The 14,927-nt window shown below is 35.8% G+C and overlaps 1 protein-coding gene and 1 long non-coding RNA gene across 5 annotated transcripts in view; one reads left to right on the top strand and one right to left on the bottom strand.

Annotated features, from left to right (window-relative positions):
* Positions 1-14,927, top strand: part of LOC106509776 (uncharacterized) — a 705,874-nt gene that overhangs the window by 667,861 nt on the left and 23,086 nt on the right. The gene's annotated exons all lie outside the window — the stretch shown is intronic.
* The window catches only part of LRRTM4 (leucine rich repeat transmembrane neuronal 4), a 755,797-nt gene continuing 741,667 nt past the window's right edge, over positions 798-14,927 (bottom strand). For 2 of the 3 annotated variants that reach the window (XM_085018829.1, XM_021087310.2), the window contains one exon: positions 843-1,192. In XM_085018829.1, coding sequence (XP_084874955.1) covers positions 971-1,192 — 222 coding nt within the window. In that variant the 3' untranslated portion in view covers positions 843-970. Of the gene's footprint in view, positions 1,193-14,927 lie in introns of all 3 variants that reach the window. The other variant, XM_005662431.4, reaches the window with a different exon arrangement.

The raw sequence follows: 14,927 nt of genomic DNA, 5'->3' as shown, positions 1-14,927 counted from the left end.
AGTATCTTATGTTCAGAAATTTATCAGCGTGGCAGTTTTCTTCATTGACCACATGGTCATGATTTTTCATATACCCTAGTCCAGGTGAGAATATTTCTGACGGTCTTCTCATTTGGAGGTCTTCTCAGGTCTTTCTCTCCACCTCTTACACAGTGAGAGCACCCAGTGAGGGCTGACAGTAGGAAAAAAATATCAAAACTCCTCACATTGCATACAATGTGCCTTAAACGAGCATTGGCCCAGATTTTATTGGATTTTCATTCCAGTAGTTTTGTCCAACTTTGTGGTCAAATTTGTTTCTTTGTGGCCTGTGGTAAAGCAAATTTTCTTTTGGTACAACATAAGCTTGAATGCCCATGTTTTAGAACTGGAAACAGAATCACTTGCGCAGGAAAAAAAAAAAAAAATTAAAAAAAAAAACAAGAACAAGATGACATTTTTAAAAGAAAATTTTGAATGAAGGCAGTTGGAATAATCTGTGAATTACACACACTTAACAAGGAAAACTGTATTGTTTCCCCGACTTCCCACCCACACCTGGTTTGATATTCCCCCACCCCCACCCCACTGTGGTTCTCTAGCCCAGGAACCATGCAGTGTAAAAAAGCAAAATATACAAACAAACCTATATGTACCTAAGGAGAAATCTATTTTTATAAGAATTCAACACTCTTACTATTTACATCCAGGAGCATTTTTGTTTGCTTTTTTTGTTTCATATTTTAAAGCAAAAAGAGTTCTGTAGTTCTCCTGGTTATGCTGCAGGTGCATTCGCTGCCCTCTTTAAGCAGTTTTGTTTTTTTTTTTTTCTTTTTTTCTTTTTTTTTTTTTTTTGCCTTTCATCTGTGTCAGAAATGTCTTAAGAGGAATGATGAGCCGGCTCTATCGCGTGATTTGGACACCTATTCTCCTTTAGGATGAACGCCCTCCCTCCCTGCGTTGAGTTCACCAATGAGGTGTTGCCTTTCACTTAGTTTGTGATTCTCTCAAGGTAAATGGCTGGGGCTGCCGACCTGGCGATGGTGGCAATGAAGCTGTGGTCGTGACCAAGCTCCAGGCTGGGAGTTTCATCCTGTTCCAGAGCAACTCCTTCATATCCCTTGTTGACATGGAGTGGCTGGTGAGCCTGGCAGTACCTGATCACCGGCTGGTCGTAGCTGTAATATGGCAAGGGCTTCACGTGGTGTAGGATCTGGTTATGAGAAAGAAAAATACCGATTACAAAAATGCTTTGGATAAGACGGTGACAGTCATAGGATTGTATTTTGTTCTCTTTCATGTTAAGTCATCAGTAGCTGATCCAACCATTAAGGAACATTAAACAAAATGGCAATTGTCCGTATTTAACTCGGTAGTTTTGTCCATTACATATCATTTCATATACATATACATATGCATATACGAAATGATATATAAAGATTTTTCAGTGTGTCCTATCATCTGCTGAACTATCATTTATTATCTGTCTATATATCACCATAGCAGAAAGTGTGAAACAACTTGAATTCTATCCACAGGGATTTTTAAAATATATAATATATGTATATATATTTAAGGTATAGTTGATTTAGAGTGTTCTGTCAATTTTTGATGTACAGCATAGTGACCCAGTCACACATATACATTCTTTCTCCCATACTGTCTTCCATCATGTTCTATATCTAGAGATTGGATACAGTTTCCTGTGTTGTAAAGTAGGACCTCATTGCTTATCCATTCTAAATGTAATAGTTTGCATCTACTCACTCCAGGGTTGCAGTCCATCCCACTTCCTCCCTACTCTCTTTTGGCAACAAGTCTGTTCTCTTTGTTAATGATAGCCATTCTGACCAGTGTGAGGTGGTACATCATTGTAGTTTTTATTCGCATTTCTCTAATAATTAGTGATACTGAGCATCTTTTCATGTGCCTATCAGCTATCTGTATGTCTTCTTCCAAGAAATGTCTATTTATGTCTTCTACTCATTTTGCAATTGGGTTTTCTTGTTGGTACTTTTGTTGAGTTGTATGAGTCGTTTGTGTATTTTGGAGATTAGACAGTTGTCAGTTATATTGTTTGCAAAGATTTGCTCCCATTCTCTGGTTGTCTTTTCATTTTTTTTAATGGTTTCCTTTGCTGTGCAAAAGCTTTTGAGTTTAATTAGGTCCCGTTGGTTTATTTTTATTTTATTTTTTTACCTTATTCTGGGAGGTGGATCAAACAAGAGGTTGCTGTGATATATGTCAAAGAGAGTTCTACCTGTGTTTTCCTCTAGGAGTTTTATAGTATCCAGCATTATGTTTAGGTCTTTAATCCATTTTGAGTTTATTTTTGTTTATGGTGTTAGAGAATGTTCTGATTTCATTCTTTTACATGTAGCTGTCCAGTTCTCCCAGCATTACTTATTGAAGAAACTATTTTTCTTCCACTGTATGTTCTTGCCTCCTTGTTATAGCTTAGTTGACCATAGGTGCTTGGGCTTATTTCTGCACTTTCTATCCTCTTGCATTGATCTATATTTCTGTTTTTGTGCCAGTACCATAATTTTTAAATGACTGTAGCTTTGTAGTATAGTCTGAAGTCAGGAGCCTGATTCCTCCAGTTCCATTTTTCTTTTTCAATATTGCTTTGGCTATTAAGGGTATTTTGTGTTTCCATATAAATTTTAAAATATTTTGTTCTTGTACTATGAAGAATGTCCTTGGTAACTTGATAGAGATTGCCTTGAATCTATAGATTGCCTTGGGTAGTATAGTCATTTTGGCAGTATTGAGTCTTCCAATCCAAGAGCATGGTATATCTTTCCATCTGTTTGTGTCATCCTTGATTTCTTTTATTGGTGTCTTATAATTTTCAGAGTACAGATTTTTGTCTCTTTGGGTAGGTTTATTCCTAGGTATTTTATTCTTTTTGATGCAAATGGTAAATGGGATGGTTTCTGTAATTTCTCATTCTTATTTTCATTGTTAGTATATAGAAATGCAATCAAGTTCTGTGTGTTAATTTTTTATCCTGCAACTTTATTAAATCCATTGATGAGTGCTAATAGTTCTCTGGAGTGTCGTTAGGGTTTTCTAGGTATAGTATGTCATCTGCAAACAGTGATGGTTTTACTTTTTCTTTTCCAATTTAGATTCCTTTCATTCTTTTTCTTCTCTGATTGCTGTGGGTAAGATTTTAAAAAACTATGGTGAATAACAGTGATGAAACTGTACATATACACTTGAATGCAGATAATACAAATATTGGGGAGTATCTATCTGTATGATATGCAAGATATGATTTTAAATGTAAAAATTAAGGTGTGAAGAATGTATACCATGATCCACTTTGGGAGAATAGACCTATAAATATATAGATAGATTTTCATACTTTTCAAAATATCTTTATAAATAATTGAAATCTACTATGAGCATATATAACTTTAATTTTTAAAATTTTAATTCTCATAGATTATTTCTAAAGTTTCTATAATTTCTGGACAGAAGCACTCTAGAACACGAGAGTGGGCACATTTGGGTCTTCATTATATGTAATGTTATTGATTTTAAGCTTATAAACTAAAATTTGTATATTGTTAGAATAATAGATATGAATAATGGTCTATGAAAATCTAATAGGAAAAGCTGAAAATATTAAAATTATAGTAATTTTGATTCTCTATGGAACTTTTTATTAAAACAAATTTCTGATAAAAATGTGTCTAAAACTTAGAAAAAGGAAAATGATGATTGCTTAATTCTTGCTTTCATGCTAGAGCATTTCTCATAACCCACTATATCCAATCTGACACTCTTGATAACAATCTACAGATAATAAAATTGCAAAACCTTCACCATGCTATAAGGTGAGAGGTTATGCCAATTTAAACCATTGTCTCTTGACTCCAGCCCCACTTCTAGAGTTGGCTTCTTGGCAGGGGCTTTTCAAGCCACATTTCCCTGTTGGACTTTGTTGGTGGGGACCATTGGAGGGAGATAGCAAGACTAGAGAAGACAGAGGGATCACTCTTATGGCGGACTTCCTCTCTGCTTCTAGCTCCAGGGATTTATCCCAACAAAACTTCTTCATTCTGGATATAGCTTTGTCTTTCCGTAACAGCAGGTGATTATGGTTTGTTGTCTTTCCAATATTTGCATTGCCAACATTTGGTCTCATCAATCTCCCTCAGAGATTCCGGCACCAGGGAAGTCTGAGGTTTGTCTTTATAAAGCTCCTCCTCCAAGTGTTTAATTTTAATGATTCCAACATCTTCCTTTAATTCCTTAGTTTTATAGGTAGCAACTATTTCCTAGATTGCTGGCTATGTTATGCTATGACAGTGTCTTTTATCCTCTGTATGAACTTAGCTAATAACTCTTTATTTAGTTAGCAATTTACAAAAATTTTGTTAAAAATCACTGATGTTTTGTCTATCTCCTGACTGGACTATATCTAGTTTTTTCAGTCGGTTAAACTGCAGAAATTGATAAATTGTTATAGTTTGGTAGAATAGTTAACCTGGAGGGTCTATGGTTTAATTGTTATGCATGAAATCTAGTCTTATATCTCACCTAGCAACCTTTTTTGCAGAATCTATTACTCCAATTACTATATAAATCCTTCAAATGCTCTTTAAACTAGGTCTTGTTTTTTTCTTCCTGGTATCTTCATTAATGGGTTGAATAAAATTATGACATAAATTCACTGTCTGCTTGTATGAGAATTATATTTTTAACACCTCTATACTTATTAAAAGTCATCTCCTCACATTTTTACAGATATAGATCAAAGCAATGTTTTCTATAGCAGGTCACAACTCATTAGTGGGTTATAAAATCAATTTAATGAATCCAGATAAACACTTTTAAATAGAATTAACTAGAATAGAAAGTATCAGAGTATATCATATGAGTAAGGGTAAGTTGTTTCATAAAAGTTTTGTTTCAAATTTGTGTGTACATATGAGTGCGTGTCTACTGAGTTATACTGTGATTTTTTAATTTAATTTAATTTTATTTATTTTTATTTTTCTGGTCTTTTTAGGGCTGCACCCATGGCATATGGAGGTTCCCCGACTATGGGTCAAATCGGAAATCTAGCCACTGTCCTACACCACAGCCACAGCAATGCCAGATCCTTAACCCACTGAGCAAAGCCAGGGATTGAACCTGCATCCTCATGAATACTAGTCAGATCTGTTTCCACTGAACCACAATGGGAACTCCATGATTTAAAAAAAAGAATCACAATAAAAGATTTTTTTAAAATACTCAAAGCACTCATTCAGATTACAGTTCATTAATGTGCTCTGTCATAGCCTTAATAAATTTCCACCTTGTTTTTACTATTCTTTTTTTCCTAACTCATAAGTCACTGTATTTCTCAAAAATTAAACTAATATGTATTCCTTTTTTTTTTTTTTTTTTTTGATGAGGTACAGTTACTTCTAATGGAAAGCAAACACTATTTTCAGCAAGTCTTTTAAGAAATTATAAGGAAGGGCCACTTCATACCAAACAAAATGTTGATATAACCTTGAATATACAATTATGTTTCCCAAAAATCTGAAAAAATGCATATTAAGTCAAAGGTGGCATTTGTACAGAAATATTTTGGACATTACACATTAATTTTTTTGCTGATAGTGAAAGCAAGGAACATATTTTAAGTTAACATGGCTGAATTATTTAATGCTAAATATAAATCTAGGTCTTCTTCCAATCAAGTATTTTTTTTTTTTTCTTTAGTCATTTAGACCTGTCCTTATAACTCAGTATAAGTCGACACCTGAAGTGTTTGTGAGTTCTATTTTAGGAAACCTCACAGGATTTTGAAGTGTGGTAGATAGGTATAGATATCTGTGATTGGTGTCATGGGTCACCAAAACTCTGAAAAAGCATAGAAGTGAAACCAAATTTTCCTGACATTTTAGCAGGAAGAATTTTCTGAAGAAGACATTCCCAAGAGTTACATAATCCACTCTTACATTTTTTGTTGTTGTTGATAGGCAAAATAGTATAACTCAAAAGCATAAAAACATTCACCAACTTATTTCCAATGACTGCAATGTTTAATGCCTACAGAAAAATTTTTTTGCACACTTTAATATCTCCAGATTAATCCAATTACTATAAAACATCAAAATAAACATTAAGTATGGGTGGTGATTTTGTCTACTGCCTTATAGCACCACTAATAATCTTTCTCCAGTTATAGCAGTAAGAATACACTTGAATCTACAAATCTGTATGAGCAGAGAATGTGAGAGTGAGATAGGTTCTTAAAGGCCTTTCTGAGGACCAGGTTACATCTACAGATGAAAACCATTAGCTCATATGTGAACATGGTTGAATTTCCAAATAAAATAAAATCCCTAAAGTTGAACTATAATAGGAAAGAACAATCTCATATCTAAGATACCATGGTATTTGTCTTCAAATGCATGTCGACTAAAGTGTTAGGGGACTATCATTAATTTCAGAGTTTTAAGTTTACATATTGCATCATCTCTGAACTCAAAAAAATTGTTTGACTGTTACACTTAGACCAGTTTATTTTTTACTTCAGTGAGCAAGTGCTCCTGCCATATTCTCCGTTGTATTTGAGACAAGCTTAGAACCTCCAACAGCATGAAAACTTTGTAAAGTTATCCTACACACAGCCCAGTAGCAACTTCAAAAGCCAAGTGAATTGGCAAGGTCCAAAAAGATATCTGTGATGTTTACTCATTTACCTTTAAAGTCTATTCTGTAGGACATTATATAATCAACTGACTTTGTGGTTTCTGAGGAGCCAAGAGACTGAGGTCTTGTAGTTTATAGTAATAATGTACAGTACATTAACCACCTGGATCCCCGTGTGTATCATTGTTTCCTTTCCAGCAGTCAAAACAAAGTATCCTTAAGTTCCCCTTAAGGTGCATTTGGTATTTTTGTAAATGTGTTCTTAGAGATTTTCCAAATGGTCCCTGTGTTCCGTCAGTTCTCTGATGGACTTCACTCTGTAGCACAACACTGCTCAAATATGGCCTCATTCACATGCTTGACTGCTCACTGACTGCCTTGGAAGCTGCACTTTATTTACAGGTAATGGGTGTGGCACATGGAATGAAGGGAGATATATTATACTCTACTAAAATTCTGTTGTTTGCTTATCTTAATAATATGCACGTTTCAATTCAAGTTGAATATAAACTTTTATAGAGGCATATAAACTTCTATGGAGTCATATTTTATAATGAATTTTGAGGTAGATTATGAAGGATAAGAAACATTATCACTAATTATGTCTATTTTATTTTATTTTATTATTTTATTTTATTGTCTTTTTAGTGCCACACTTGTGGTATATGGAGGTTCCCAGGTGAGGGATGGAATAGGAGCTATAGCTGCTGGCCTACGCCACAACCACAGCAGTGCAGGATCCAAGCTGAGTCTGTGACCTACACCACAGCTCATGGCAATGCCGGGTCCTTAACCCACTGAGCAAGGCCTGGGATTGAACCTGGACCTTTGTGGATGCTAGTCAGATTCGTTTCTGCAGAGCCATGATGGGAACTCCACTAATTAGAAGTCTCTTTAATTCTCCTGTTTCCTGTGAATTCACTGAAAATGGGGATAATAATGGTACCTCGTTTATCTCTGTAAGTTTCAGATAACTCTGAAAGTAGTCCCTGGTTCTCTAAGAAGAAGGTATATTCTGAAAAGACAGATTCCTTCTCAAATTTTACTCAACAGTGATAGTGTCTTTCCTGGAAACACTGCCCTGTCTTTTGTCTTAGGGTTCTCATTCAGAGAGACGCAAGTACATGGAGGGTTACAGAGTAACTTACTTTCCTCCTTTGTGCATTTAGAAGCTTAGAATCCTAATCATGTGTTCCAGTTTTCTAAAAATCATTATTTACCTTTTGACTAAAATATGTTTTTCTTCCAACATGTTGGAGGGAGTATAAAAGGACACACTCCTCCCAATTGCAGTGGCACATAGTATTAGTGACTCCAAGAGGGAAGTCCCGAAAAGGGAATATTTTTAAGTCTCAGGAAGAAGGACAAAATTATAGCAGGCCATGCGAAGCTTCAAAAGTCTGAAAATTGATTCAGATCCCAGAGTTTTACATTCATGATAATTATATTTAAAATAAGAAATGAATGTGTCTTGATAGCGAATGTGAGAGCAACGCGAAGTAGACTCTTGATATATGTGATCATGAAAGGCTTTTGAAGTTCAGTTTTGTTATGAGCATGAAATTCCAATATCATTACCCTCTTTTCTCAAAGGTATTAGCATTAGTTTTAAGTAGTTTAATAGCCAGATCATTCTAAAATTACTGTGCACTATCATTAGTCTTATTTATTAACTTTTCATGAACATTGTTCACATTTCAGTATGAGTTCTTTCAATTGAAGTCATAAAAAGTTGATTTTCAATTTCCTAAATGACACTTGGTCTCTAATCTTTAAAATTAAAGAGTAGTGTCTGACTACTCAGGCCATTTAAAAAGTATAATCCTATAAATCTGATGAGGAATTCAATATAGTTGAGTCGCTTAATGAAGATGTATATGTGGTTTATTGGAAATAAAATTGATTAAAAAATGAAGGGTAATAGCTAAATGAATATATAACTCTGCCTTTATTCTACTGACCATATTAGCATGAGGCAAGAATGGATAACGGATAAGAAAATGTAAACAAGTTTGGGTACAGGTTTTTTTTCAGAAATTTTGATTAAAGCTGATAGAACCTCAACTTATTTAAGTCAGGTAGAAGGAAGAGTTAATTGACTCATGGACACAAGTAAGGGTTTAACAGTGACATTGAGGCAAATGCAAGGGTACCACGAGGTCTCAGGAACAATTGAAACTAGGAACATAAATGTCACCAGGTTCTCTTAGTCCTGCCTTATTATCTCTGCAAGTTATCTTCACATCCTGTCAAACAGCTTCTTCCACCTGATTGTCCACATGATTGTGACAGCTCCAAAGATGTACATGTTTCAGACATAGTAGATTGCATAATTGGCCACAATGTTTGGTTCCTTTCATCCGGAAATAGAGCCTATTTCTTGCCTCAAATACTGGTTGGTCTTGTAACTTTCTTTGGCCAACAGAACAAAGTGGCAGCAACATTATTTGGGTCCTAAGGCTCTTAGGATCCTGGCCGGCTAACCACCACAGAAAAAGTCCAGGCTAGACCACTGAAGGACGGAACACCATGTGGCGTGGCTGAGGCTTCTTAAACTTTCTAGGACTCCCTACAGCCCACAAAAGTTCATCAGAGGCACATAGCAGCCCAAGAGCAAACAACCCCAGAAAAGCCAAGTTGCCCAGTCATTTCACCTGAGTATTGGACTGAGCAGTAAAATTAACAGTTCCTACAAACCTGACTCCATCCCTCATGTCTCAACTGATAGAATTAAAATAACAATTGCCTTTTCATAAATTTTATCTTCTTGGGTTTTGAATATCTAAAAATATTTATAATATAAAAAGGACACAAGGAACGTAATGAATCTAAATTTATCAAATTATATTTTAGTCCCCTTCTATAATGAAACATTCTTATTCATTTTTTTTAAATGCAGGCTTGCTTCTTCATTAGAAAACACTGATGATCTAAACATTTAGTTTCTGGTAATTACAAATGAAAACTTTCAACATCACATGATATTTTTTTAAAAAAATAGAGATGTTTGTTTTTGTGTGTGTGTGTGTTTTTCTTTTTTTTAAATCACCATTTCAAAGACTCTTAGAAATCCCTGCAAGGTAAAAAGGAAAATGGATTAAAGTATCACTTTAGTAGTATATCATTCAATGTAACTGAAGGAAGAGCTAGTTTGGGCTAGGAAAGTGTCTTTTATAGAACTATGAAACACTCACCAGCTTCGAGTGTCCAGGACTGGTGAGGAAGGAAGAAAAGGCAGGGTTTTGAATAGTTCTTTGGCCAGGACTAAAATTAGGGAGGGTCTGAAGAGAATAGCCCTCACTCCCAGGATTTACACTGAGGGCCACTAAATAAGGCAAGGGTGTGCCTGAACCAGAAAACTCACTTTCTATTTTAGAAAATAGGGAGTTCTTCAAGTGACAAAAGTGCAACAGAACTGCTCTGCCTGCTGTTTTATTTCTTGTTGTTCAGCTGCCTTCACCAATATCTTCTCTCTTTCTGCCACCCCCTACCTTCAACTAATTAAACAAAACCTGTTTCTTTACAAAAGAGGCCCATGAGGTCCCTGACAGCCCAACACATTAACACATTATACACATGCAAAGACCCTCCTCCCTAAGTAGTAACTCTGACAGTGAAGAATCTTCAGAAATAAGAAAAAATTCAAGAACTCAGGAGAAGATAATAAATCAAAAGATTAGAGAAAAAGGGCAAGATTTACTAAAAAGGAATGAAAATAGAAACAATTTAAAATGCTTTCTCACTGAACTCATCATTTAGACACTGCTTAGATACATAGTAAGTATTCACATATGGGTTGAATGAAAGAACAATAACAATAATTTCTCCTATGTGGTTTTTAAAATGAAATAAAGCATGCCTGTGAAAAGGTAAAATAATCTGTTAATATTCATTAAATACACTCATTTAAGTTGATTGATTTGTTTTAGAAAATCTTTAAAGGGAAGCAAAATGATAGTGGTGTAGGTTAATAACTGACCCACTTCCATTTTTTTTTTACAAGCTGAAGTGTTTCAGCAGCTCTGCCATGCAAAATGCATAATACCTAAACACATTAGATTTTGGCTTTTTATATTGACTGGACTATTTGGGCCATTTCAAACTGAAGTTTGGACAAAAGTTACGTTTGTTTTTCCTGTCCTAGTCTTAGTTAAAGGTGGAAACGTGTACTATTTGTGCACTCATGGTTGTCTGAATGTTAACTTCTAAGTCAGTGGTGGGAAAACAGAAGAGAACATCCGCTTACATCTTTATTGCCCTCCTACCAGGACGCCTTGTCTGTGAGGTGTCCAGAGAGTTGATTAAGTTAACAAATGAGGTACAAGCCATTCTTTGAAGTTCGCTTTGACTCCATTAACTGGGAAGATTATTGCATTAGAAGCACTCTCAGCATTCAGTGAGGTTTTGGGCTAATGAGCTGGATTAATTAGCTAATATTAACTTCTAAAGGCTTTCCTTCTGTAGCTCTGGCCCCTGAATTCGAAAGAGTAAGTTCTCCCCAATAGTGTATTGCAAATGAATATACTATTTAAGGGAAATCGATACAAATTTGCTTCCCAAACACTTAAATAAAAAAAAATGAAGGCAATGAAATTTTAAATATATTTCCCCTCTAAAAAATATGGAAGTTTCAATGATATATAATGATGTGCAGAAGACAAGTCTTTCCTAAAACAGAACACAGTGATCATAACTTGAGTTTAAATCTACTAAAACTTAAAGCAAAACCATGCAAAAAAAAAAAAAAAAGAAAAAACAAAAAACAAAAAACAAAACTTATCAGCGCATGCAACAGATTTAGTTTAAGATGACTTTGTAATCCTTTCTCAGAAATCTGGGAAAGGAAATAAATAAAAAGCAGCAGGAATGCCAATACTGGGAAGATTCAAGCAATATTCCTTAGAGCTATTTTCCTCCCAAGTTCACTTTCAGTTTCTCCATAATGTTGAGTAGCTTATTTCTAGTTTCCATATGAATTTTTGTAGTACATATTCTGTATAGTCTTGTGTTAAATCATTAATAGTTTCTGTAACTTGCTGTATGCAAGAGCATACATCTTGTCTTACCCAAATATGACCTTTTCTGCTTTTGAAGATATACTCACTTTATTAACCTCCCAAACAACCAATTCAAATAGTGCAGTGACTAAGCAGTAAAAGCTAGAATTTGTTTAAAAATGTAAAAATGAAATGAAATTCACATATAAGGAAGGTGACTGAATTTCTTGCTATCATGTATCTTTTTAAAGGAGAATTGCACATCATAGGGCAGAAGTTCAGAACAAAATGACAAACACAGAAGGAGGAGAACTCCAGAAAGACATTTACATACTTGATAGAATGAGATAGGTAACCTATTTCTAGCAGATTTTTTTTTTTTTTTTTTTTTTTTTGGTCTTTTTGCCTTTTCTAGGGCCGCTCCCATGGCATATGGAGGTTCCCAGGCTCGGGGTCGAATCGGAGCTGTAGCCACCGGCCTATGCCAGAGCCACAGCAACGCGGGATCCGAACTGCGTCTGTGACCTACACCACAGCTCACAGCAACGCTGGATCCTTAACCCACTGAGCAAGGCCAGGGATCGAACCAGCAACCTCATTCCTAGTTCCTAGTCAGATTCGTTAACCACTGCCCCACGATGGGAACTCCACTAGCAGAGTTTAAATAGAACTTCTTGGGAGACTGGCTGATCCTCAATTGAAAAGAATTATGGCGATATATGTTTAATTACAAAAATCAAGAGAAGCCAATTATAAACACAATTAAAGTTTTTATTCTGATTAAATATATTTTAGAATAGCATGGCAGAGTGATACATAAGTCATACTAGCCTCATATTTTTAATAAAATGTGTTAAGATCTAGGTTAATGTCTGGATCTCTGCCATGGCATTGATACTTTGAAAATTAAAGTAAAAATTTATATAAAATAAATTTGCCATTATAGTTCATTTATTTATGTATCCATTCCTTTACACAAAAATTATTTATTACAGAGGTTGGTAAACTTTCCTCTGTGAAGGGCCAGTATTACGTATTTTAGGCTTGCAACTCTGCCATGAGCAGTCACCTCTCCCATTATAGCGTGAAAGTATGCAGTGTTTGACAAAATGTAAATGAGGGAGTGTGGCTTTGTTTTAATAAAAATTGATTTATGAACATTAAAATTTTAATGTGATATAATTTTTAGGAGTCACAAAAATATTTCTATTCTTTTGGTTTTTTTCAACCATTGAAAAAGTAAAAATATGGGAATTCCTGTCGTGGCTCAGCTGAAATGAAACTGTTTGCTACCCATGAGGATGCAGGTCCAATCCCTGGCCTCCCTCAGTGTGTCAAGAATCCAGCATGGCCATGAGCTGTGGTGTAGGTTGCCGGCATGGCTCCGATCTGGCTTTGCTGTGGCTGTGGGGTAGGTCGGTAGCTATAGCTCTGATTGGACACCTAGCCTGGGAACTTCCATATGCCTTGGGTGCAGCCCTAAAAAGACAAAAAAAAAAAAAAGTAAAAACAATTTAGGTAGTGGTCAATTTACTGTAAGCTAGACATTGTAGTAGATCCTTGGTATGTAAAGAAGAATAAAATTGGGGTGTTTTACTCAAGGAGCTTATTCAGAATTGATACAATGAGGCAAACCCAATTCTAACTTCCCTGTGTTTTAGACTGCGTAACCCCAATCAATAAAGCGGAGGGAGAAAAGTTCCCATGCCAGGGGGCAGTGCAGGTTTCCTTGTGAAGATACAGTCTTCCACTCTAGAGCAAAGCTCTCAGTGGGTCCCAGACAAAGAGCTGGACTCACACAACCTTGGTCCTTAGAAGTCAGACTTGAGCTTCTCAGTGGGAGTTCTGAAGTCACCATTCAGGTCATTTAGATCAAAAATGCTCTGCTCTGGTGGAATAAATGCCCAATGACCTTTTAGTAAAGAGCTTAACAACATTCGTAAGCCAGTGAACCTGTCCCTGGGTGTGTGATGTTTTATAATGCAAACTCCAAGAGAATTTTGATTTTGTGCAGGAGGTTAAGTTTATAGGTCATCTAATTGTAAATAGGCAGAAAAGTTTTGCAGAAAAGTTAAAAACACCTTTTTTATTTCTTAATCTCGCTAAGCCATTTTCCATATCTGGTCTTTGTACTCACCACTCCCTGTAGTGAAGTTATGCTAATATTTTGAGTCTCATTTTAAATGTCATGTTTCTAGAGGGGCCTTCTCCAAGCACCTTGTCTAAAATGCCATCCCAGGAGCTCCCTTCGTGGCTCACCAGTTAACAAACTCGACTAGGATCCATGAGGATGCAGGTTCCATCCCTGGCCTCACTCAGTGGGTTAAGGATCAGCGTCGCTGTGAGCTGTCGTGTAGGTTGCAGACACAGCTCAGATCCCACCTTGCTGTCTCTGTGGTGTAGGCTGGCAGCTATAGCTCTGATTTGACCCCTAGCCTGGGAACTTCCATATACCGCAGGTATGGCCCTAAAAAGCAAATACAATATAACACAATACAATGTCATCCCATCCCTATTTACACATGTAAGCCATTCTCTGTTTCAATTCCGTTTTTTTTTTTTCTTTCTTCACAGCATTTGTCAAAATGTTACATAACCATGGTTATGTACGTCTTTGTTTCTGTACTGTTTTCCCCTTATGTAAGCTCCATGCCATCTGAGAGGTTTTCTGACTGGTTTGTGGCTGTCTGGCTAGATTATTTCAATAACTATTTGCTGAAAGAATATATGAATTTGTGAGAACTAGTTGCTAGAGAACTGGGCTTTATTTGGAAGAGTTTTGTCTCAGAAACTATGAACTCCTCCCTTTCCCTTGTCTTTTTCTACTGTCTCTCGTCCATTTTCAGCTTTGAATTTAAACAGGGAAGCTAAGATAGCACACAAACATTTGCCTGCTTGGCATTGTACTGAAAACTAAAGATATGAGAATGACTAAAGGAATCTATGACCTAAAGGAACTTATAGCCTAATATGGAAAACAAATGTGAGCAGGTTTACAAGTAATGTTATGGTATGCTAAAAGGCAATATTGGAGGTATATGAAAAATGGCAAGAAAGGGAAGAATGTGGTTTCTGATTCAAAGAATAATTGCTTATAAAGTCATCAAGAGAAAGCCTGGTGCCACATGTACCTTCAGTATATAGTCCTTCCATCTGTTAGTGTTTTCCTGGCATGTGGCTTCCTAAGTGCCTTGGGGAGCCTATTGCCCAGGAGGTATATATCAAAAAGCTACTTTTTAAAAAAATTTTAAAAACCTACCCAGTTCACCCATGACTTGACCTTGT

This window comes from Sus scrofa, chromosome 3, assembly GCF_054392235.1.
Source record: "Sus scrofa isolate SSC_HxYL_T2T_F1_AM1 chromosome 3, Sscrofa_HxYL_maternal_Yorkshire_Landrace_v2.0, whole genome shotgun sequence".
Lineage (NCBI taxonomy): Eukaryota > Metazoa > Chordata > Mammalia > Artiodactyla > Suidae > Sus > Sus scrofa.
This window is presented reverse-complemented; position numbering and strand designations above follow the sequence as displayed.